Source organism: Hippichthys cyanospilos, chromosome 8, assembly GCF_059441005.1.
Source record: "Hippichthys cyanospilos isolate Australia breed blue-spotted pipefish chromosome 8, RoL_Hcya_1.0, whole genome shotgun sequence".
Taxonomy (NCBI): domain Eukaryota; kingdom Metazoa; phylum Chordata; class Actinopteri; order Syngnathiformes; family Syngnathidae; genus Hippichthys; species Hippichthys cyanospilos.
In genome coordinates, this window is record NC_142376.1 from 10933212 (window position 1) to 10958034 (window position 24823).

The 24823-nt window shown below is 38.3% G+C and overlaps 2 protein-coding genes across 2 annotated transcripts; both read right to left on the reverse strand.

The window, feature by feature from the left end:
- Positions 1–646: 646 nt before the first annotated feature.
- Positions 647–14631, reverse strand: rhoq (ras homolog family member Q). Its single transcript, XM_088420947.1, has 5 exons — positions 14116–14631; positions 13766–13824; positions 5851–6015; positions 5206–5301; positions 647–4288 (listed from the first exon to the last, which is right to left on the reverse strand). The coding sequence occupies exons 1-5, from the start codon at positions 14255–14257 to the stop codon at positions 4127–4129; spliced, it is 624 nt and encodes a 207-aa protein (XP_088277073.1). The 5' UTR covers positions 14258–14631; the 3' UTR covers positions 647–4126.
- A 5496-nt stretch (positions 14632–20127) lies between these two features.
- Positions 20128–22208, reverse strand: mxtx1 (mix-type homeobox gene 1). Its single transcript, XM_088421990.1, has 3 exons — positions 22114–22208; positions 21668–21852; positions 20128–20850 (listed from the first exon to the last, which is right to left on the reverse strand). The coding sequence occupies exons 1-3, from the start codon at positions 22133–22135 to the stop codon at positions 20128–20130; spliced, it is 930 nt and encodes a 309-aa protein (XP_088278116.1). The 5' UTR covers positions 22136–22208.
- Between the last annotated feature and the right edge of the window lie 2615 nt (positions 22209–24823).

The window sequence follows — 24823 nt, forward strand, 5'->3', positions numbered from 1 at the left end:
GAAAAAAACGTTGGCTGACCATTTATGTGAACAAAGTACATCAAATTACAATTGAATACAATATATTTTAACACAAATATTTGAGAAAAACAGTTATATTTTTGGTGTTGATGTACTAGAGGCTACATTATAATACAACCCATCAAAATGACTTATCTATTTTTTCTATTTTGCTATGTTTCTCTACAGAGAAGCGTTTTGAAGATAAAACAAACACCGACAAAGATGATGAAATAAACACAGACCTAGAGGTTCCCTCAACCCTCAAAGAATCTTCTCCATCAAAGCAAAACATACCTGAGAGGGAGCTAGAGGAACTTTTGAAGAGAATGTACAACGATTTGCAATTGGCAAATGTGCATGAATAAGAGACAACAAATAAAATTGATGAAACGTCACAGAGTATACAATGATTTAGTTGATTGAGTGGAATATACTCTATCTATCTATCTATCTATCTATCTATATATAAATGGTTAAGAAATAAATTAAGAAAAATTAAGAAAAAAAATTAAGAAATAAAGCTAGATTGGGTCAGCCGAAGCATGTGTAAATACAGCCTAATTAGCGACCTGGATTCACCTGTCACCTTCATATGCTAAGTAAGCGGCACAACCTTGAACCAAAGAAAAACTTGACATTTTTGCACAGTAAACACTTTTATTGAGTTGACAAGAGCATCAATGCACTAGTGGTTGCAGTTCATTAGAGCCGAGGTTCAGAGGGTGGATTCTCACCAAGCAGACATTTGACCTGCGATAAACCCTGTGACTCAGAGCGACAATACAGTCGTGCAGGCTGGGGTAGAAAAAAGGAGCACCATTTACATTAAAGCATCAGTCAATCATTGTATTTGTTTCTGAAAAGAAGAAGAAAAACTGCATTTCAGCAACAATTGACATTTTGAAAAACATACTAAAAGCCATCAACAAATGAACAAAACAATTTAGATCATGGGGGTGGGCATTTGGCTTGCAAGAAAAGTATTTTTTAAGACACTGGTGCAGTGTTCAGTGGGCTTGTAAACCTGGTATTACACCGTATCATTTCATGACATGAAAATGACTGCAAATTCAAAATTATGACCTGTATGAATATTGGATTAAATTGACAGTTATATCATTTTATCTTGTTTGAACTAAGATCCAGATTTTTATCACTTGACCGTTCAGCTCTCAAACTAACAAGGGAACATACTGCAACTGGCATTTAATGCTCATAGACATGCAACTGTCCAAATGTATTTGAGCCCTATTTGGGCATTTAAAAAAAGAAATAAAACTGCATATTCTCTATAACACATTTTACATTTTATTATGAACATTTAATGTATTCACGTTCCAACTAAATCTTTATCAATCTGAAGTTGTGTCTGTTATTTCTAAATATAATTTCCCCTACATTTTCTGTAGAAAAGGGTACATCGGGTCAATATGTCTTTTTTTTTTAAATATACGCTGAAATAATAGGAGGCATGGTGGAAGACTGGTTAGCATATCTGCCTCACAGTTCAGAGGTTGTGGATTTCATTCCAACTTTGAACTTCCTGTATGAAGTTTTGCATGTTCTCCCTGTTCCTTACTTGTTTTGTTTTTTTTCCAGGTACTCCCGTAGGTACAGTATATTGGATACTCCTAATTGCCCTTAGGTGCAATGGGTTCTATGTGATTGGCTGGCAAGCTGTACAGGGTGTACCCCGCCTACTGTCGAAAGATAGCTGGGATGGGTTCCAGCACGCCTGCTACCCTGGTGAGGATTAACGGCTGAAAATAGATGTATGGTTGTGAACAATTAAGCAATTAAATCTGTGCTCGAAATAAAAACAAATCTTGTTATCCACACACGACTTAGGCAATAATGCTATGAAAACTTTCGCAGGTTCATATCCTTCAATATATATTTTTTCATCCAAAAAATTCAAATCCTGAATCACTTAGCACAAATGTTTATGTAAGTTCAACCAATAATTGCGTTGTCACTGAATATTAACATTGTGGTATTTTTGTTTTTCTTCACCTCTTCACCCAGCAGCAGTGTCTAAAGCTGACCAATAAAGTGGCCTTTGTGGCTTCATATTGCAACCAACTAAAGAAGCAACATAGACCAGCCACTCTTTAGTACATTCACATTTTGGCTGCAGTGATGTAATTCTTATAGCATTTTCCCCCTTTCTTTCATTAGACACCTAAAATTTGGGGGATTTGCTGTGCCCTACTGAGCCTGAGTATAAAATATAATGTTACTGTTTGTTTAAAAAAGATACTTCATTTAATTATCCACCTTATTCCTGAGGCCTCTCACGGAGAAACAACTTTTCAACTTCTGGTCATCCTTTTGTAATTTTTACAATGATCCTTAGCATTTTTTCACTGAAACATGTCTGGCATGTGTTGGGAGCTTGTTTCGCGTTTTTCGTTTGTACTAATGATCAGTAAAAACTGGATTTGTGAGAAAAAGAGCAACATATTTGAATGTGTACATGAGAGGAAGAGACCGTTGTCATGATCAAACACAGCGACGGGATGAAAAAGACAGAGGAATTAGTAAGACCGTTTCCGTTTGAAAAGTGATGAACCAATCCTGTTAACTGTGTTTCTTTTCTTTTTGTGGACAAAGGTCATGGCATCACCTGTTACTTTTTGTTCTAATGTGGTTGCACTTGGTAGGACAAACCATCAGAGATTTTCTGGACATCAAAACATCAGATGTGGGTTTTATGTGTGTGAGGGACATGACACTTTACTGTTCGATAACCTTTGACATAGTCTAAACATGACATTCTGATTAATATTGTGGATTATGAATTAAGGAGCAATATCCAACTTTTTTTACCATGTCAATGGGCAGCCAATTTGTTATGAGTTGTTAGCTGAAAATGACATCACAGTTGCTCAGGGCTAATATAACAACCAACCACAACTCAACTATTTTCTGAGTTATCATGTGACGTTCAAAAGCCGAGCCATGATTGGTTGTTACCCGAGTTCAGCACCTTCTAGGAAAAATGTTTTTGTTCAGCACGTAAAACATAAAAGCAGCAACAAAAGTGTTGCTTTTACATTTTTTTTTGTTCAGCATACATTATCAGAACACTAATATTGGCATTTTAGGCAAATATATTGCAGCCTAATCTATCAGGTACTTTATATAGGTATAGATGAAACTAATCTAATTACAAATACAGTGTAATTTCATATACCTTAACAATTGACCCTGTGTCATCTGAAAAGCTACAATCTATTCCAGAAAATTCCCATCGAATGCATCGCAATGGAATTCTAGATTTGGATTTAGGATTAAAAATTTGTCTAAACTGCTCAAGCTTGTGCCAGCATGTTTGTGCATCCTCAGTGGTTCCCCGCTGGAAGATGGGCAATGCTTAAAAGCAGAGGAATGTGCTTCATCTGTTGAGCCTTTAATATAAAGTGTAAGGTCATTTTTTCCATCTGCTTTTGATGATAGTATATGTGCATTTGTTTGAGTTAAACTGTATGTACTGTACTGTATGTGACTCAATTCTAAAGGACTGTCTATCCTCAGCGTCTAAAAGTACAACATACAATTGCATGACAAAGAATATGAAAAAATATCTCTAGGTCCAAAATATTGTGTTGATACATTTCTTTTTGGGATTTCGTTTTTTTTTTTTTTTTCCCCCGAACACAGCATGGTTAATTCTACAGGTTGTCAAACGATGAATAATTGGAGACAAGTTCGGTGGCAGGGAAAAAAACAACAACTTGGCCTTCATGCCCAAAAACGGGCATGTAGTGAGAGACTTTTCTCTCACGATGGCAGCAAAAATTAATGTTTCTTTTCTTAAAACATATACTTTACAAAACAAACTCCATTTTGTAATGCAAACACTTTCTCTTAATGTTTTTATATTCCTTTTCTATGTAAAACACCTGAATTAGGAGAAGAGCTTCCTTGGTGTTTGTGCTCCTTATTATTGGCTGCTTCATGTTGGAGAGGAGAAAAAGGTCACAGCCTTTGGAGTGCGTTGCAGCGTAAACACTGTCAGCCCGTCGTCAGCGCTCTTCTTTGTCTCTGCTCAACTACCTGTATGGGTCTTTCTGTAAGCCAGGACATGTGTGGTACGCTGCCGAATACGAGCGTTCGCATATCATGTGATCAGACAGCAGTTAATGCAACGGGGTCCCAGTCTTCTTTTTAGAGCTCCCTTCTTTCTCTTTGGAGCCAAAATGGCTATGATGGCCTCATCAAACACTGTCTTCAGGCCTTTCTGGGTTAGTGCTGAACATTCCACATAGCAACATGCACCAATCTGAGGAGAAGGAAAAAGGTTGATTTAGCAGTGAGTGATAAACACAAAAAGAAATGTCAACAAGTCCATCCATACTTCCATTCATGGTTTATAACTAATATTCTTTTCAGGGTCACAGGGAACAGGCAAACCTAGTGACAGGGTGATTTTGTAGCGAAAGTGTTGTGGTTTTAATTCTCAGTTTGACCGTTCAATAATTTCCGTATGACATTTGCATATGCACTTCTTTCCACAGTCCATAACAGGCGTGTTAGTTTAGTATAAGAATCAGAATTGGATCTAGGTAAGGATGACAGTGAGAATCTTTGCCTGTCTTGCTGTCATCTTAAGGACTGATGGATGATCAGTTCAAAGTGTACTTTCAGTCAGCTGAGACAGACTTCAGCTTCTGGAATACTCCAGACAAGAAAATTGGTACAGGAAACGGATAGCTTGACACTTGTCAATGGGGTAGCATAGTGTGTTGAGGGCAGCAGTTCACCCTTTTAAAAGGCATGGTGGAAATGACTGTTTCCCTCTTCAAATGGCATGTGACGCGTGATGCTATGGCGACTCAGACTTAATTCATTCCAGGTTCCTTGCATGTGCAGTGTTTGGTCAATTGACATTAATGACATGTCATTAATGATATATCACTAGCTACAAATGATCGCCTGTTTCTTTGTTAGCATATACAACACCAGTCAAAGACTCACAGATACAAACGATTGATTATGATTTCATTTAAAAAATGAAATAAAAACTATATAATAAAATACTTTCCTTTATATGGATACAAGGACAGAATGATGTTCAGCGGTATAAATGCAACAACTCTTAAAGAACTGGAAATCAGTGGCTTGTATACTGTACCTGGCCCTGCCAGGTTTTCTGCAATGAATATAAAAGCTTTCAAGTTTGGTTCAAAACACACAGACCTCTTTTGCCAGTTTCAGGCCTTGCTCAGTCACTATAGGTTTCTCCTTCATATCATTCAGTTTGGCAATAGTCTTTGGGTCGTCACGTAGATCAATCTGAGGAATGAAAAATCAACATGGTACAGTAGTTACATTAACTTATAGACTTATGCTATATATTCTAAATACAGTTTGACATTTAACAGCCTTTGTATTGATCAAAAGATTTGCATATTGCAGAAAAGAGCAGGTTTTGAGGGAGCAAGTTCCCTCCATCCATCCATCCATCCATTCATTTTCTATAGCCGCTTATCCTCACAAGTGTTGCAGGCTTGCTGGTGCCTATGCCAGCTGACTTCGGGCCGTAGGTGGGGGACATCCTGCGCTGGTTGCCAGCAAATTGCAGGGCACACGGAGGCGAAAATCCATGCACGCACCCAATCACACCTGACTCTGAACTGTGAGGCAGATGTGCTAACCACTCACCCACCGCGCCACCCGCGATACAAGTTGTTAGCGCAACTGACTTGGATTGTAAGGAGGACGTAGAACAAGATAAGCATTGGCTTCTTTCTGCTCCTTCTCGAAACTAATACTTGTAGGAGCCTCTTGTTTACATAAATTGTATTTGTTATTATTAGGAATAACATCCTGGTGAGAACTCACCTGAGTGCCAATGAGCAAGTAGGGGACATTAGGCGCATACTCCTGCAACTCAGGCACCCATTCTTCACGAACATTCTGGAAACTGGCTGGGTTAACCACAGAGAAGCAGATGAGGAAGACGTCGGTCATCGGGTAGGACAATGGCCTGAGTCGGTCATAATCCTCCTGGGAAAGAAGTCAACGTTAGGAATTTTGTGGCCATACATAATTTATTTTTTTCTTTCTTTACTGTCCCTCGGTGAAATTAATCTTCATGTAATATTTAGATGCATAGAATTTTAATATGTTCTCTTCTCTGAAGCCAGATCGAGAAAGAACTTACTCCCAATTTATCAAATGGTCTGTTCCATACACACTGCCAGGCTCCTGCTGTTTTTCACATATGATGTGTAATTTTATGGCAGGCTTGATACTCGTAAAACTGTCAACTGGATTTGAGTTATGAAGAGCAAAGAATGCAAAGACCTTCACGTGGAATTTAGTCCCTCCTTCGCCCTCTCAAGGAAAGAGGCATTTAGGATTTTATTTTTTATACTTACTGTCCTTCAATGCAAGCTGAGCCAAAGACATTGGATGCCATTCATTTCTTTGGTACCAAGGTATCTCATATGTATAAGCTCACGCACAAAAAGCCATCCTTTGTGCATCTTGATCAGGCTCTCCTTTGTCTTTGTGGCTGTTCCAACCTGTACTGTACATTTATAAATATTTGAGACTCTTCCCATTTTTTTCTGAAGGTTCTGACTTTGTGATGCTTTGTAGCTGCCGCGTAACTTTTTCCTTCGAAAAGTATCGCCTTCTCAGCAATTGTCATCATTTTTTGATGGCGTTTAGGCTCAGTACAAGCCTTGGCGGGGGCAGCACGCTTGGAAGCTATTGCAAAAGTTCGATACACGTGAAAAAAAAGTTTTGAAGTTGTGAAAACTGCATAATAAAAAAAATCTGCAAAACGGTGAATCCGCGGTAGTGGAACAGTGAAGTAGTGAGGGTTCACTGTACATACATTACATACATACATACATATTTATATATACATACATACATACACATATATATATATATATATATATATATATACACATATATACACATATATACATATATATATATACATATGGGACTTCGGTGTGCGGGGACTAGGCCTTGGGCGTATTGGGCCAACCACCCAATCTATGGTGTGGTGTGTTAAGGTTGTTCCTTGCCTGTGACTTTTACTGGCGAAATGCAATCTTCTGATCATCAACAGTAAAGTACAAACACAGTGGGATCCATTCAGCAACTTCCTCAGAAACAACCCCACAGCTTCTCTGAGACCCATCAATGCCTCTCACATTTCCTCACTTTACCTCTGACAACAAACACAATATGTCCTCTTGGCGCAAGAGAGGCGGTTCACACGCTTAGCTCAGCTCTAATACTTAACCTATAACCAGTGTGCGTTGGCGAACTTGTGTCCATTCTCTTATTCCTCAGATGGCACATCATTTAAAGTCAGTTCAACAATTCATGACATTGTAGCAACACAAGCTTTCTGACACCAAATCCTACAAATACATGGAAGAAGGGCAAGAAATCAGGGCAATTGAGTGCATAATGATTATGATCTAAGTGTTTTCAGAACATGCCTGTCTCTGTAAAGCTTGCTGTGTTGATTAGGTCACTGTGTGAGCTCTGGTGTGACTCAGTGACATTTGAGCACAATTCCAGTGAGTCATCATCATATCCCCATCCTTATTGTCCTCTGTTTTTATAACCTCCTCGGGGCGCTAATAAAGTGGACAGGTTCACAGAATGGGAGCTATCAGAACTAACATGACCGTCGGGTAAGAATGCAACACATAATCAACATCATCTGATTTGCAGAGATGAGCTTTTTTGCTGACCTGGATTTAGCCTCAAATATCACCTTGACTCATTTACTCGGATAATAAACATTAATCTCCGTCTACTACGGTTACTAATAATATCTTTACAAAAAGAACAGCATGGCATACACTCAACCCTAATGGGTTCATTTACAGGCAGTGGCAAACTACTATTGCTTCAAATACACCACAGTAAATCGGTACAAATTATGGTATGTTATCCATTTTGTATAAATAAGTTATTACACTGAGGTCATTATGATGACAAGTCCACAACCAATGTACTTTTTTTTTTTTAACAAAATAAGCTTTTTGACACTTTTTTTGCCCATGTGTGCCCACTTTTCAAAGCCACTAAATTACACCACACTTAAAGTGACAATATGTAAGATTTAGAACGTTTTTTCACTCAAACGGCGGAAAAGCACTGGCTGCCACTGCTTTCCTCATTACCATGAGCATACGCTTGTCTATTTTTTCTTATCCTCATTTGTTTCAACCGACTTGCTGACAAAGACATTCATCACAAGACTCAACCGCCCACTGAAGATTCAAGTCTTCAAGTATTCAAGTCTTGCTGCATACTTCATTAAAATGAGATCCGACACAGGTGCAACATCAGTAGTTTGCCTTTAGTAATAGCCATCTTGAATTCAACACTTTTATAGTTATCAATGTTTGTGTCCATTTACCCCCTCATATTGAATTATCTCATTATTATAAACAATGTCACAGTTTTACACCACTGCAAAATACAACCCTAATAATACTGTTGACGATTATTATTATTTCAAACTCCTAACTGTAAACACATGCTTCATTAAAACCAAAACTAATTGGCGAGAGTGAAGGGATTGCTGACGTTTAACAACAGACTTTGATTGTTGAAGAGGTCTGCTGTCATTCCGAAGTAATCTGCTGCTTTTGTACCATATGTTTACATATTTACTGCACTGATGTGCAGTTACCTGTGAAGGTGTGATGGTATAGCACATGAGGACCAGACCTTCTTGTACATAAAGAAAGAGGGTTAAAAGGGCAGCGAGATGAATATGGGAACTGTGTGGGTTGTAAGTTCCCGCTTCAAAGATTTCTATGTCTTCATTAAATGTAGCATTTAGTTCCTGTTTCCTCCAGCTTCTTGAGCAGTATTGGTAGATTGTTTTGAGTGCAGGCGCAGTGGTTGAACAAATGAATAAATAAAGACTTTGCCCTCTGCTTCCTTGTCACATTCAGCAATAAAGGCTCCGCGAGCAAGCTTTCCCTGTAGAATAATTAAATTGGTAGTGGTTGGAATGGGCGAAAATTGGCTATTTTTCAGACAATAGTAAGCTGACAAAACACTTTAATGAGCTGTAATTGCATGGTCTTGTCACATACACTGAAGTGCCCACTTGGTGACTCATCCAGTAAGGTGTACATTTCATAAGAACTCAGGGAAGAATGTGTGTCTCAATGGCAACTCCTGTCACGATGATGGCTTGAGCCATTTTTCATACAATGTTAAATTTAATCAACAGACTTTCTGCTGGTTGGAGCAAAGTCGTGCGCTCTGTTTCATTTGGACTTTTATTGTGATTGATTTTTTGCTTTATTCGAAAAAAAAAAGACCGCTTCAAGCTAAGATGAATCAGCTGTTGATACCACATTGCAAATTCTTAACGATCATGTAATTATTGATGATTTAAAATGCCAATCCTATTGTGTAACAAACAATGAGAGCTTCAGACATGGAACAAATCCAACAAATCTAACCAATAAAAGGAGTTACAAGTATAGAAATGTCTTTCAAAGGGGAAGTCTAGACCAAAATAAAAGTTTCACAACATGTTATAACATACACTTGTCTGAACACAGTAATCTGATTGAAGGGATATTTTACTTTTTAGCCATTTTCAGCAGTAAAACAAAGTTCATAGTTTGTCTATAATTAAATTAACTAAATTATTTTTTTGTACAATTAACGCCGTTAAAATTACATTTTGCCACTTGCTGGCAACTGTAGATGACATCACATGCGCAAGGCTCAGGTAAGGACCAATCATGGCTTACAGTTCTTCGGGCTTTAGTCATGTGACATTTGCAAGCTGAGCAGTGGTTAGATGTAACATGAGCCCTCAGTACATGTGATGGAATTTTCAGTCGACAGCGAGTGACATGTGTTTTTAAATGTAATTTTACATCAAAAATTAAGTTATATATTTATAGACAAAATATGAATACTAACTTATATTAACAAGTATCCCTTTAAAATTGTACTTTTGGAATCTGAAAAAAGAGCAAAATCCACCAGTTTTATTGGCCATTTTGCAATTTGCTGTCACTTGAAGATGTCACTGTTAGTAAGGGCTCAAATAAACAAAAATCACAGCTCAGCTTGTGGACGTCACATGGCCAAAGAATAGGTGGCTGTGGTTGACTGTGGTTGGTTTGTACCCGATCAACCATGTGACCATCATTTCCAGTTGACAAAAGTGGCAAAATAACTGTCCTTTGAGATTGATTAAAATGTGTGAAATTTGCTGCTTAATTAGAATTCCACAAATGCAACATTAACTCATTACATGCCAATGACAGCGGCTGCAGATGTCCAAGATCACATTTTACTGGGCTAGCAGTGAATGTGTTACATTTTGGACCCGTCACTATATACATTACTAGCATATAACAAAGAATAAAAATGCATTATTTACAGGAAAGAAATAATACTGCCATTAACCTTAGAACATGTGACTCTTTCACTGCCATTGACGGCTATAGACATCAAAAATCTATTTTTCCTAGACTGGGAGTGAATGGATTAGAATGCCGTGTTTATAATAGTGGGGCCGCATAGAACACATTATTGTCAAGAAAACTTTTGACTTCCCTTTTAGAAGGAGAGAAAACAGTTAAATGGGTAAAGACACTTAGCTACAACAAGCAAAGCAAATGAAACCAAAGGGCCATCTCGACAAAAGAACTTTAATAGCAAATAAGATAATTGTGTGAAAAGACCGGATTAACCACCCCTCGAGGACAAGCACCTGCTTGATAAACTGTTCAGTCTAAACTAAGTATATCACAAGTACACAACCCCAAACAAAAATCCTGCACCACTGCACTTTTATGTGGGAACAGAGATTGTTTCAGCAGCAAAGCTACCTATAATACTTCAGAACGACAACAAAGAAATTGTTATACATATTTTCCTTTTTGTTAGAGTTGTAATCGTTTACACAAACTCAGAAATGGATGGACTACTTCTGCCTTATAAGCAGTTTCACTCTCTCAAAGCCCTCCTGCCTTACTCTGTCTTTACCCCATCTGCCTGTCTTCCTCTTTCTATCTCCTCAGTCATTCTGCCCCTCTATGTGGGCCACCACGGTTTGATCACACTTTGAAGCTATAAACATTACCAGCTGGCCTCATGCTCCCTAAAAGAGGTCAGCAGAGTCAGGGGCAGCGGGGGACAGATTTTCAACAGTGGAAACCCTACTCTCCCTGGCTGACATCTGGGCAAACTTTTACATTTTAGAATGAGCTAAAAACAAACACACTCACTTACAATCAACAAAAGAGAACAGAAAATCAGAAATTAAGAGCACAGCGGATTTGAATAATCTCTTGACCTTTCTGAGCTTTGTTTATCTTTTTTTCCAGCTAACAGATTTAGTTTCAGGTTGTGACTCATTCACACCGTTAAATCCAGCCTGAGCAGGTTTAACTATCCAACATGTGACGTCCACGTTTTTAGACTGCTGGAGAGACATTAGGTCTTGAGGCAGAGAATGGGTACAATGTAAAAAAAATTATTATTTTTATTAGTAGCAGTAGTAGTGCAGGTATTAATGGTCATCTGGCAATATTCATACTTTTGCCAGCTGACATGGGGCTTGAAAAAATAATTACCATACAAGCTCTTTTTCTTCTTTTTTTTTGCAGTGCCATGGATGAGAATTATTGCCATTAAAAATGGTAACAACAATAATAAATAATACAATTATTGTTTAATACGTTAATTTTTATGGAGGGTAGCTGACACCCTTGAGTAATGCTTAAGCCAACTTAAGCCAGTTGACCAGTGTAGTGATGATTGTGACCATTGGATGGCAGTGTTTCCGCACATACAACACAGCCATTACCCACATGCAATTCAAAGTAAGGAATCAAAGTGAATGTTTCATTTGATACCACCCCTATTTATTTATTTTTATATACCAAACAATATTCTGCTGACCTTGAAAGATGAGTGAAAATGCAAAATATACTGACCCTCTAGAGCTTTCCTTTTCTGATGACGCTTTGCACTAAGAGTGAACATTTCATTATCGTTATTTATTCATGTCTAATGCATCAATGGTCTTTTTTTTTTCTTAGTTTGAAATAGAAGACTGCATGTGAACAACCATATGTCCCGTCCTTATTTTAGGAGCTCACGGAGACTTGTGCCACTATCATACAATGACAACGTTAGACTCACAGTTTCTTAGCGTCCTAAAATCAGTGATGGAACATAATTGCATATAATGCTGATGTTGGCAACTGGGTAATGTGATGGCAATTATTTGTGATAAAGGAGACACGAGGGCACAGCACAAGAGTCACTATCACTCCACTGAAACTTCCAGATAAAAGCTTGCTAAAGCCATCACATTGTCATCCATGTTTTATTGTATGTGTTTATTCTTTCATTGGCCTTCATAGCATGTTGGGGCTGTGTTGCGTTATGTTGTTGGTGAGTATTCCGTACGAATCACACAGTAAGTCTAAATCTCCCACCTTTGAAAACAAATTAACTTAAAAATCATTTGGGACCATCAGTGAGCACTTGAGTCTCAGTTTAGCAATTACATATAAATGTATGCTGCAAACAATGAAACATCTTATCAAAATGACCATGATCATTATAATTGTTTAACTGTTATTATCAACTGTGTTCTGTTTTAAAATTGGTTTATACAAACCCACCGTATTTGTCCATTTGAAAAGACATTGGTTTGATGATACACAATTAAATGTAGTTTTTTATGTGCATTCTTCCAAATGTACTAAGGTGTGAAATGAGTTTCCCTCAACCTAGTACCACCTTTCAGCACTTCATTGTTTACTATGCTTTTGACTGGATTCATCAGCTCCAAGTGGGATATTTTCCTTGTCCTTTACTTAATGCAACATATGGCCCTCATCACATACATATGCCTAAGCATATTTACAATATAACTTTGCAGCTGGTTTCATTATGCACGTTGCCAGTACAAATCAAACAGAAGCTAACGGTGGAAACATTCCTTTGCAGGCCCCACTGTTGCCACAAACTCTACGAGGCACCATTACTCTTGGCAATCTTTCCGAGTCACTCATATCTGCTACGTACTGTAATTGATTCACAATATGTTCAATCAAAAGTATAATAGTGTAAATGCAAATATTTTAAAATACATTGTGGGTCTTGGGCGTTCCTAGTAGAGGAAAATGTGCAAATACCATCTATAAGCTAAAGTTTTGGTTGTAGTTAAAATGTGAAATTTACCACAGTAATTTGTCATGAGAGGAAGTTCATGTCTGCAACCAGACATTTCTCAACATTTACTCATTTTGTATGTGTTTGTATGGTGGCCTCAGCCAGTGTGTCTATTTGTGTACACACACAGGCTCTTGTGTTGAGAGAAAATATTGTGTGTGTGCATGTGTAGGCTGCTGGATCTGGCTGCTGGAGTTTTAACGATTGTGCGCTGAATGGCACATTGAGTGCAAAAAAAATCCCAGCAATAGGCAGCCCTATTAACAAATCTGTGACATCATTACTGGACATTGGAAGCCTGTTCTTGGCATAATGGAACGATTGAACAGCCCTCACTACTACCACCAATGTGTATGGTACACCGGACTTTGACAGTAAATGTGTGACAACTATCACCTGTTGCAGCTTAGTGCCTGGTCTGAATATGGAGTGTGAGTATTCTGCAAACAAAGCAGAGTGGTGGGAATATTTTCGTGGGTAGGTGTCCATGTGTTCATCCTTGACATGCTTGGCACCAAACAAATTTGGATGAAAAAAAAAGACGTACCTGACCGGCAGTGTCGTACAATCCCAACAAGTACTGCTTTCCTCCAACATTGACGCTCACTGTGAGGAAATAACAAAGAGCAGTTAGAAAGAGGAAGGCTTGCGGGTGAGAAGGTCTGGGAGGGGTGCATGAAGCATGAAGTGGAAGGAGGTGGGGCTTTGGGTCCCCAACCTCTGTCTGCAATGAAGGCAAACAAGTGGTTTTGATTATAGCAACAGATGCAGGCCAATGCAGTTCGAGTGCAACAGAAATCAGTGAGTGCACTTTATGCTTTATGCAAGTATCTTAGGCATAAACTACAGCAAAGCACAATGATATTATTTCACACAATATGAGATGTGTATGCCTACCTGCATAATGATCAAAGACCGTTGGGACATATTCCTCCGGAAAGGCGTCATTGGCATAGCTCATGAGAAGACACGTTTTGCCCACTGCACCGTCTCCCACCACCACACATTTTAACATGATAGTGCCGGTTCCGTTTGCCATGATGTCGATATTAAACTCATCATCATCTCCCTCGCTTCGTGGCCCTCCTGCCCTTCCTCTTCCCGCAGTTGCTGCTGCTACTGAGCGCTCGCGATGCCCGCCCGGCGGCGGGCATCGTCAGCCACGGTGCCTGGCTGCGAGGCGCACCGAGCGGCTACGCAACTGCATCTTCCTCGCTCACACTGTTCCCAAATGTCGACAAAAAGCACTTTCCCGTCACAATCTTCGGTGTCGCCACACGCGGAGAGGGCGTTCTAATCCAATATATGACCTTTTCATTCGAGATCATCCAGCGTGACTGCTCACATCTGCAGCCGGGCAGTCGTGCGCGCAAACCGGCGTGGCTCACGCTGTCCGACGCTGTGTGGAGCAGCCGTGGCCAGAGCAAGGTGTGAGCGCCTGGCGGAGAGGCGGAGCTTATGTTTGGAAACAAGGCACTGTATGGAAAGGACAATGCGTTAAGCGTCGTACTGTACACACGTCCGCGGCTTTTTCCGTTTTAACCGACTTTTATGAGCAGTCGAATCTCTTTTTTTTCAAGTAAAACAAGAAAAAAATGCTGTATTTTATCAGAATTATTCACGGAAAATGAAAAATAGCATTTTTTTTCAAATTGTGTTTTTAGGCTCAGACATGGGCATAAGCAAGAAATGTATCAGTGGGGGTTACCAGGGTGACTAAAAAAAGAAAAAAAAAGTTCATCATTTTAACCAAATGTGTCCTCAGCATATTGTTGTATAATCTCTTATATTTAATTTTAGGGGGAAATGCTCCTCCCCATCTTGTGTTAAAGGGGGATAAGGCAAAATGTTTTGACTTTTTAGCATTTTCGAGGCACTACAATACAGTATCTAATTTTTTGTGATTTTTTTCAGTATTTTTTTAAACAAACGTTTCATATGGGAAGGTAGTCATCCTTTTATGTTGTTGTTTTTGTTTTGTTTTTATGAAAGACATACAGTATTCGAGGTTTATGTTTTGTTGGGTTTGGTTTTGTTTAATTTTTAAGATGTGAAGTCAAAAAAGGTTTGGCCCCCTATTTCTATTGGCATGAATTATACATGGATTTCTGTATTTTGCAGGTACCAGTATTATGTTCAAAATGTGGAATACCACAGGTATTTATGTCAAAATTGAAGAAATAGTCTAAGCTTGAATGAAGAAATAGGTAAATTACAATATATATAAGCAACATGTGGGTAACACTTAAGTAAATACCAATAACATCTGCCGGAGTGAAATGGTTCTACACTGGAAGTGAAGCTCTAGCTTTTCGTTGTAGATTTTCTGTGGTAGTTATGATTTTTCTTTAACATTCCTCGATTAAAAAACATTCCATTGATGGAATGTGTCGCTCTGTGCTTATGTCATAAATGGTGACCAATATTCCACTGATTGCCCACTGTGTCGGCTGAAATACAGATTAGAAATGGCTGGCTGGATAATCTAAAATTGTCCGGGCATGTGTGCAAGTGCGTGTGTGCGCTTGCCCTTGTGTGTGTGCGCACGCGTGTATGGTAGGATATCCTGGTAGACAGTCCCTAGACTCCTGTGAGATGTCCTATCAGCTGCAGGGGGCGGGGCCGAGGAATCTCTCGCTATCATTACATTTGACAGCTGCTGCAGCAGGTCATGTGACCAAACATGAACAATTACCTCATACATGTAGTACTCTCGCTGAAGGTGTTGCATTGGAGACACTGCTCTCTCTGTACTTGAGGTCGACACGTCAAGCGACCCAAGTTGGGGATTTATGTGAGCAAGATAGGTCACTCACATTGATAGTGAACTGCTATTTTACAGCAATGGTATTGTTCCCTTCATTTGTTGATTAATACACATTTTTAGTTACAAGCAAGAAATATCGCTTTATTATAAATAAATTATTATGTAATTATTGCATTAACTCAACTGAGTTTACCATTACTACCATTGTCACCAAGTGGATGCTCAATTGTGCAATAGTGGTCTCCAGAATAGGAGATTCACCATCATGGTGAATATAGTTTTTGTAATTACTGTGAGACACTTCTTCCTCCGAGCTGCTCTCATCTTGGGGTAATTGGATACAGTGGCACCGAAGTGCATTACTGTACTTTCAGGCATGTCCAGTTGACTGCATGATATAGATAGTCACTGTCATTAAAAAAATAAAAAATAAAATAAAAGCTTTATATATATATATATATATATATATATATATATATATATATATATAGGATGTTGGGTATAACATGCACCAAGCTCCATGCATTCAAGGAGGATTGCTGGCATTCTCTTAAATGCAGCTCATTTTTGGAAAGCTGCAGGCTTTTCTTCTGTCATAATATGGCATTTCCCCTTTTCAAAGAAATTCTCCAAAACTTTTATTTATTTATTCATTTATTTATGCCAGCTTAGTGGCTAGTTTCTTCCTAGAAGGCACAGGTAAATGCTGCTAATTATTTCAAAAGCAGAACAAATCAGAGACAGACTAATGCCCCATAGTCAACAAGTCAACACATCCTATTGCAATCAAGTTTTCATGGATATGTTCTTAATGAAGCCACTTTTGATTCTACTGCTGTCATGATTTGCCAGTCGCAATTTTGATTATCAAAGCAGTGCAGGTGGTTTATATTATGTAGCTTAGAAATGGCATGGACATGCTGCCTGGGATCTCATTAGTGAGCTACTGGCCTTCCTATTTCTCACATGAATGACATTTAAATAGTGTCTATTCTTGTAGGAGGTTGAGCCTGTGGCTTTATTAGATTTTTCTCATGAGATTCTAGACATATCTTACAGTACTATATATATATATATATATATATATATATATATATATATATATATATATATATATATATATATATATATATATATATATATATATATATATATATATATATATATATATATATATATATATATATATATATATATATATATATATTTTATGCATGCTTTATCCTTACTGAGTACGTCAAACAAAAAAAAGCTGTTTGACTGACAGATGACATCAGTCTGTTTGAGGCGTCTGCTCTGCAAAGGGTTTAGTGTTCTATTTTAGGAAAGACAAACAAGTGTATATCCCTCCTATCCTGTTTCAGGTATTACTGTACAATATACGCTATGGCCTATAAATAACATACGTGGGCACATGCATGTTGACACAAACTTCCTTCCCGTCCATGAGCAACATTAATCACAGTCTGGACACAGGCAGTAGATAAGCGAGAGTGGAGCAGAGCAATCACAAAGAGCCCAGATGAGCTCCTAAATTAGAGTGTGCGGCCAGTGTCAACTCCCTGGGAGGGTTTGGTTAAATTACAGGCTTTATTTTTAGTGATACTAACCTTCATCGCCTGGAAGTGCAAACAGCTGAGGACCATCACTCATATCTCTGTCTGACCTAAGTTACCCTTTCATACAATGACTATTTGCACGGATTTGATTATTGTGAGACAAGTTTTCAAGAAAGTTTGCTGCAATGCTTTATGTGTAGGCTGTAGTTTGATGTAAAGTGAAATTATTATTTCACAAATTGTGTGTTATTAATAAATCAAGATTGGGCTATGATCATCCATCAATGCCACAAATTCAAAAATTGACCAGATTTTTGGGGAGAGATTTAACAGTGAAGACATTTTAACACACTCTTAATGTTTTGTTGTAGATTACCACTTAGTTACTGTCAGTGATACTTTTTACAATAACACATTCACCAATTTATCCCTCACCAATCAACAAATGATCTTTTTAAAACAAAGTTTTTTGTTTCAATCTGGGTACTTCACAGACTGGAATACGAAAGCGATAAAAATTGGAGGGCCAGTTGCAAACAAATTGGTAGGACAAGGAGCACCAAATAATTTGAACTTTGTTCGAGGAACATAGGTGGAGAATCTCTATTTCAACAAACCATTCTAGGGCAGATTGTTCAGATTTGAAGATACAAAACACTGTCATATTAGCTACTATTCAGTCGTGATGATAAACTTAAACAACTCTGGAGAGCTGGTGGTTGACCACTGGAGAAGGACAACACCTGTCCGCATCATACATCAGGCAGTCTGCGCTATTTCCTGTGCTGAGCTATCTTTAGTGGAGCTCACATTGAGGAGTCACGTTCCCATTGTGAGTGATTTTCTCGCTCAAGGAACCTTACACAAGAGACGAACAAAAGGAACACTCCCTTCCGCTCATCTTGTGGATGAAGGCAGGAGTCCAACATTGAGGGGGAAAAAAAAAACAAGCACATTCCATTTTTTGCTGGAAACAGTATTAACTCTAAAGCTCCACATCCAGAGAAGTTCATCCTTTGAAGGTTTGAAAGAAATATGTCAGAGTCAACAAAACAGCCCTGCTCAGACTGGCCTGCAGGCAAAGAATGCGTAGAATCCAGTGGTGCACTTTTGTTCAATTACAAAATGACCTCCACCTCTAAACATAAGCAGTGCAGATGGAGCAAAGTCTCAAAAAGCTATCTTATACTAATCAGCTAATGTAAGCTAATGCTTAAATCTGCCAGTGGTCTGTTTTGATCAAGTAACACTATGTTGCTTTCGAGTTGAAGCCCATAAATATCCATGTCATTCTACAAAAGGCCTAAAGTTTTCTCTAAAGTAAAAACAGATACCATCTGCTGTCTGTTGTTTTGTCCTGCGAATGCCATGAGACCAAACTCAGAAAACAGGTGAACCGTGATCAATCATTCGCTGAGCCTTGAACACATGACGTCACATTCAGTCAACAAGTGGAAAAATGTGTTTTGAATAGTGATAATTGTTCATGAATAATACTTTGATCGTCAAATGGATTTCGTGTAAAATTAAAACTAAATACTGATGACAATGACTAAATTAATAAAGTATGATCTATTTCACGTTCATACTCACAAAGTTTACTTCCAGTTGTGACCACCCGACCGATGTTAATTTGCACAGAAAGATCAATCACATTCATTGACTAAACAGCTCTAAACAGTGGATTTGCCGTAGTTTTTCCCCTGCTTAAATTATGAGTGTGGGTGTGCAATATTAGTACATGTGTATATTTTATTACTTGGAACCATGCCCATGGATAGTATGATAAACAGTGACTTCTACGCTATATTGTTTGCCTGAGTGTAAAAGTAAAGATTTTGATTGAAAATAACTGTAAAAATTAATTTCCTATTTTTTGTTTGCATTCAGAACAACTGTACCTTTACTTTAAAATATGCATTTAGTGAAAAAAAAACAAAAAACTTGTGGCTCAATACCAAGGACTCAAAATCAAGTTGAAAATGGCAGAAAAATCACAGGTTATTAAAATTTACCGCTAGGTGTGAGGAAGGCCAGAGTAACAAGGGGTGGACGCAGCCACCGCTGGCTACCGTGTAACTCCGCCCTCTTGACAACCACTTTAGAAAATGGGTCGAGTTTTTTTTGTGCGTTATCCTCCACCCTGACCCAACCCCCATCTTGATGACATGTGGGTCCTTAACAGCAAATTTGTGTGCTACTCAAAGGCATCCTCTAGTGGTTGTTTATGGCCAACTTTCATTGTGGCATGAAAATTAAACACGTCTTTTGTCAGCAATTATTTAGCCAGGTGTATTGTGTGCATGTCTATAAACGCATTATCAAATGGTTATTTAAATGATTTATTCATATAAAAGTGCAGAAAAACATAAATACAGTTAATAAATAGAGGCAGAATGAATAAATACAGCAGTGGTGACAGTAGTATGAAAACGGCTTTGCTTTTGGAAAATTTTGATCCCATTTGTAACACTTTGGCATTATTTTTAGGGTTTACACGCCTCTGAAGTGACACACAACAGACAAGGATTGAAGATTACATATGATTAATGCGTCTTTTTTTTTTTTTTTTTTTTTTTTTTTTTAGCACAGGGCCATCTTCTCTGCAGTACCATGGCTGTCAAGTCCTTCCCCTCCTAACCAGTCCTCATCCAGCTCCCCAAGAATCTCCTGCAACGACAGCTCGGGCAAAGGGGCATGCTGGACCACTGATGAAAATCCAGACCACCCGCAACCTTCCAAAACACTCCACGAATCATCCAGCTGTGAGTAGCGACTCTCCGCTGGGGAGCTGTTGTCGATGTTGGCATCCCAGTACCCCGAGTCGGGGGTGTTGGGGCTGGCAGAGTGATAGCCGACGCGGGCCGTGTTGCTCTGCTGCTCTGGACACACGAACGCCAGGGCGTTTGAGCTGTAGCTGCGCCCGTCTACGGGAGACCACAACGAGGTCATGGGGTTTGTTACTGTGCTTGGCTGGGACCAGTAGCCTCTCGGGTGCGGGCGGTTGGCCAACGGAGTGCTCTGATGAAGACCATACACAGACCCGTATTGTCGATGCTCCTCAAAGGTGGAGTATACTGGAGGACACTGTCCATAAAAGCAGGATTCCTCTATTTCTTCCTTTACCCGGGTGGGGTAGGATGGCGGGGGGCCCTGTCGCCCCATAGAGCCTTGCCCACTTTGAGGCCCTCTGGCCGCAGGATAATGTGGAGCTGGAGCATTTTGAATTGGACTGTCAGCCTGCCACAATGCTTTCTTGGCCCCTTTGCACTTTAGCGTTCGAGCTCTCCTGTTCTGAAACCACACCTGTGCAGGAAGAATAAGAAAAACGGGAGGTTACATCTGAAAAGGCTACAGATAAACATAGATATTTTGCTCTGTTAATGATTTTTGAGACTTCAGATCAAGGGACTGTCAGCTGTGTGAGCCACTGCACTGTCTTGAATCTCAAACAAAACCCTGATAAAAAAAAAGTGCTTGCTTCATCTTTTCTTTAAAAGAAACAAAGTGATAGCAGTAACAACTCTACACAGTTTGAAAAAATAAAATAAAATAAAAACTTCCAATGAAAAGAACGTAAATGACCAGTCAAAAGTTTGGAAAAATCAACTCAAGTGATCTCAAAAACATTAATGAGTTCAATAAATCCAAGCTTTTAGCCTTTGATAATGCAGCGCTGCTGTGAAGTCAAACTCATTCAAGATCATAAAGGATGATCTACATCATTACGCTGACTGACAAAATACCCACTGAAAATAGCTGTCTTCAAAATTAAAAACAGACTGACCCAATATTTTGGTCAAATTGAGACATCTTTCTTTTATTTTAACTACATTTTTGAGATTATCGTGTACAAAAGGTCATTACTTTGTGGTTGTTTTATGAAAAACAACACAGAAAGTTGAGACAAATTGGCACAATATTTCTTCATAATGTCAATTACTACAGTATGAATCCACAATTCAAGATTTTTTTTTAATATATAACCATTTATTTTCTACTGCTCATGCGGGGTCTGGGAAAATACATACATACATATCTTGCATGACTGAATAGCTCAAACTGGGATGTAAATTCTTTTAAAAATGTGTGTTGTATAATATTGTGAAAGCTCATACTATACCTGGATGCGTGACTCTGGAAGGCCCGTCGTCTGAGACAGACTCTCTCTGAGGCTGATGCCAGGATATGGGTCGGTCTCAAAAGTGACCCGCAGGAGCTCCACATGCTCTTTGGAGAAGCTGGTCCTCTTCCTGCGGCTGGCGCTGCGAGACGAGGTCCCGCTGGAGGCCGTGGGTCTGGCGTCATCTGAGCGGAAGTGAAAAAAAAAAAAATCATCATCACACAAGCTCCAACTCATACTTTCATTCAAATCACAGAAAAATCTGCAAAAAGAACTGAATGCTTGCTTGCAATTTTTTAAATTCAAATATTGTCCACCTGTCCCCTGTCTCTCTCACTGTCATAATACTTAACTAACTGGTCTGTTTACAAAGTAACATCTATCCGTGCATTCTGAATAAAGAAAAATACCCCAAAATGAACACAATATACTGTATTTGCTCTTACCATTACTGGATTCCTTCCACATGGCAACACTTTAAATGGATGCTGGTCTCAATAGGAACAGATTTGTAACTGACTTCTGTTGTGACAGAGGTCAGTGGGGTTGTGTGTCACTTAAGTGTGTGTCCGCGGCCTATGTCAGGGTACTTTATATATTGATCAGCTGGGGATTGGGTAAGGCTGCAACACAGTGTTAGGGTGGGGTTTATTCTTTGAGGGGACTTGGTCAGCACAAGAAGTGTGACTCCATCCACCCCCACCACTTACTCGTTATCACTCCATCTTTATCAAAGTGTTTTCAAAGTCAATAGCAAATGTGACATAAAAGAACTTTGAAGGATAGCCTCATCGATACCTCTTCACAAAAAGTACTCATTGCAGCTGTTGCCTTTTTTGTCGTGACGTTTTTTATGCTCTGCACATGTCAAAAAAGGGGTTGCAGAAGAAATACTGCAACATGATGATGATGCATTTCACTGAATAGTTAACCTAATTTTGGGAAATACATTACTTATAATAAATTACGAGTGTTTCAGTAACTTTGCACAATAAACTCTTTTCTCTAAACCAAACTCTCTTTAGTGGACTTAAATAAATCAAGGCATCAAACACTGGTCGTCACTGCAAATTGGGCAAACAATTTTATGATAGCTACACAAAAAGTTTCATAGAGTACATTTTACTACATTATCATTTTTGAAAAGTATATTTGGTCCTACTCTGTAGGACATGTAAAAGTAAAATTTACACATGGAAGAGAGAAAAGTATCAAGACTAAATTCAAGTGTTCGACTGTTTTGCCTGGGACAGAATATAGTCTTTTTGCAGTAAAATGTACTGTATGGATTAACTATATATTTAATTGAAACAAATCAATACAACAATGTTTTTTTTAAGTAAAAAGTAAAAATTAATTGGTAAAAAATTCATCTTTAAGTAAAAATTGCACATTTACTGAGGACAGTGGTCCATCACTACAACACAGTTCACTTTTTGCGGCCTCCCTATTTCACAGATTGTTTTGGAGGGTTTTTTTTGGTGCAATTTTGCTTTTTTTATGAATTATTAGTATTGTTAATCTCTTATGTGTCCAATCTACAAAGGTTTGAACTTAGGAAGTGTTTTAATGAGAAAGAAATGTGAGAAAATGTTAATTCCCATCTGAAAAAGTATATACAGTGTATTGTGAAGGTTTTTACAGCCTTAAAACATGTATAGTAATTGTTTAAAAAAAATGCAAAAGATGTCTACTTTGCGGATTTCGCCTATCACAACGTAACCCCCGCAATCAACGAGGGACCATTGTATTTAACTGAAAAATAAATAGAACAATGTTTAAAAATATTTACGACGTGTAACATATGTAACTATTACAATTCTTGCTATTATTACTACCACAACAACTTGTAATACTTGTAGTAGATTGTAGTAGAATAGGAAACTAGTAGTGGAAGTAGCAGAAGTATTAGTGGTAGTAGATGGAGCAATTATAGTAGCAATGGTAGTAGAATAGAATAGAATAGAATAGAATAGAATAGAATAGAATAGAATAGAATAGAATAGAATGCCTTTACTGTCATTACATAAAGGTATAAAACAAAATTGGGTGTGCTGCTATGATTGCTGCATAAAAACAATATGAAAAATAAATCGAATGAATAATCTATAAATAAAGAAAGCATACCATAGAATAGAATTTTTTTGTGTGTTTATCCATCATTCATGCATGATCATTCACATTTTTACATGCTATATCATAAATTTTCCTCTCAATGCCATTCATTCATTCATTCTTTCGTATGGCCTTATCAAAACAATTTCTCACTACTGCATTGAGTATTATCATGGTTGTGATTATGATCATTTTCAATAGTATTACTAGAGGCAGTGATAAACATTTGACTTTGGGGTTGTCATCTATAGTTAGCAGATCAATTCACATGAAGCGTATTGCTTTTTTTGCCAACATGGAATCGCTATAACCTGGAACACTTCATTTTTTCCAATAAGAAGAATTTCAAGAAGTAATTAATCCAATGGTTCTAGTCTTCATTAGTAATAGTTCCGAACAATAGCGCTTCTTCTGCACGTGAACAAGAACCCGTTCCACTCTCCCTGGTACTTTGCATACTCCTCAGATGTCCCATTAAGTCATAGCATCTGAATTCTTTGTACAGGCATAAAAAATTTCTGGTGCTACTGTGGTCCAAAAAAAAAAAAGAAAACTACTGACTTAAACGTTAAAGTCAAATTTCATCAAATTTGGTCCCCAAATAGTTCCAATACTGCATGTTTGAACCACCTGAGCTAAAACATTTATGTATGCATGTATTTAAAAAGTTGCCTAACTCCTAATATGGCTCCTGAGAGTCATGTGAGAAATGTTAAGTACAAACACATAGAAAATTCTGCAGCCTGCTTTACATTAATCAGAACCAATAGCTTAAAAGAAAAACATCACCAAAAAAAAAAAAAAAAGCACATTGTGACCCGAATCCTATCAGCGGCTACTCTATTCTTTTCATATGTAAAGTAGCTGGCTGCTATCACAAGAGGAAAGACAAAGGTGGCCCATTATTCAATGATTAACTGCACGCTTACCTGAGCCACCACACTGCATCATTACGCTGAAGAGCCGCATGGAATTGAGTGGCAAGCTTGTCAAGCGGTTTGACATGTCCAGGCCTCGACCAGGTTGTGTGCAAATGTTATG

Bases quoted from the DNA above. Each gene is read 5' to 3' on its own strand.
- rhoq (XM_088420947.1), bottom strand. From the start codon at position 14,257: ATGGCAAACGGAACCGGCACTATCATGTTAAAATGTGTGGTGGTGGGA. The intron at 5,302-5,850 runs GTGAGTTCTCAC...TTCATTCCTCAG, and splicing joins ACTTGCTCATTGGCACTCAG to ATTGATCTACGTGACGACCC. The intron at 4,289-5,205 runs GTCTGTGTGTTT...CCTTCTCCTCAG, and splicing joins GCCTGAAACTGGCAAAAGAG to ATTGGTGCATGTTGCTATGT.
- mxtx1 (XM_088421990.1), bottom strand. From the start codon at position 22,135: ATGTGGAAGGAATCCAGTAATG. The intron at 21,853-22,113 runs GTAAGAGCAAAT...ACTTCCGCTCAG, and splicing joins GTGGAAGGAATCCAGTAATG to ATGACGCCAGACCCACGGCC. The intron at 20,851-21,667 runs GTATAGTATGAG...CTTCCTGCACAG, and splicing joins TTCCAGAGTCACGCATCCAG to GTGTGGTTTCAGAACAGGAG.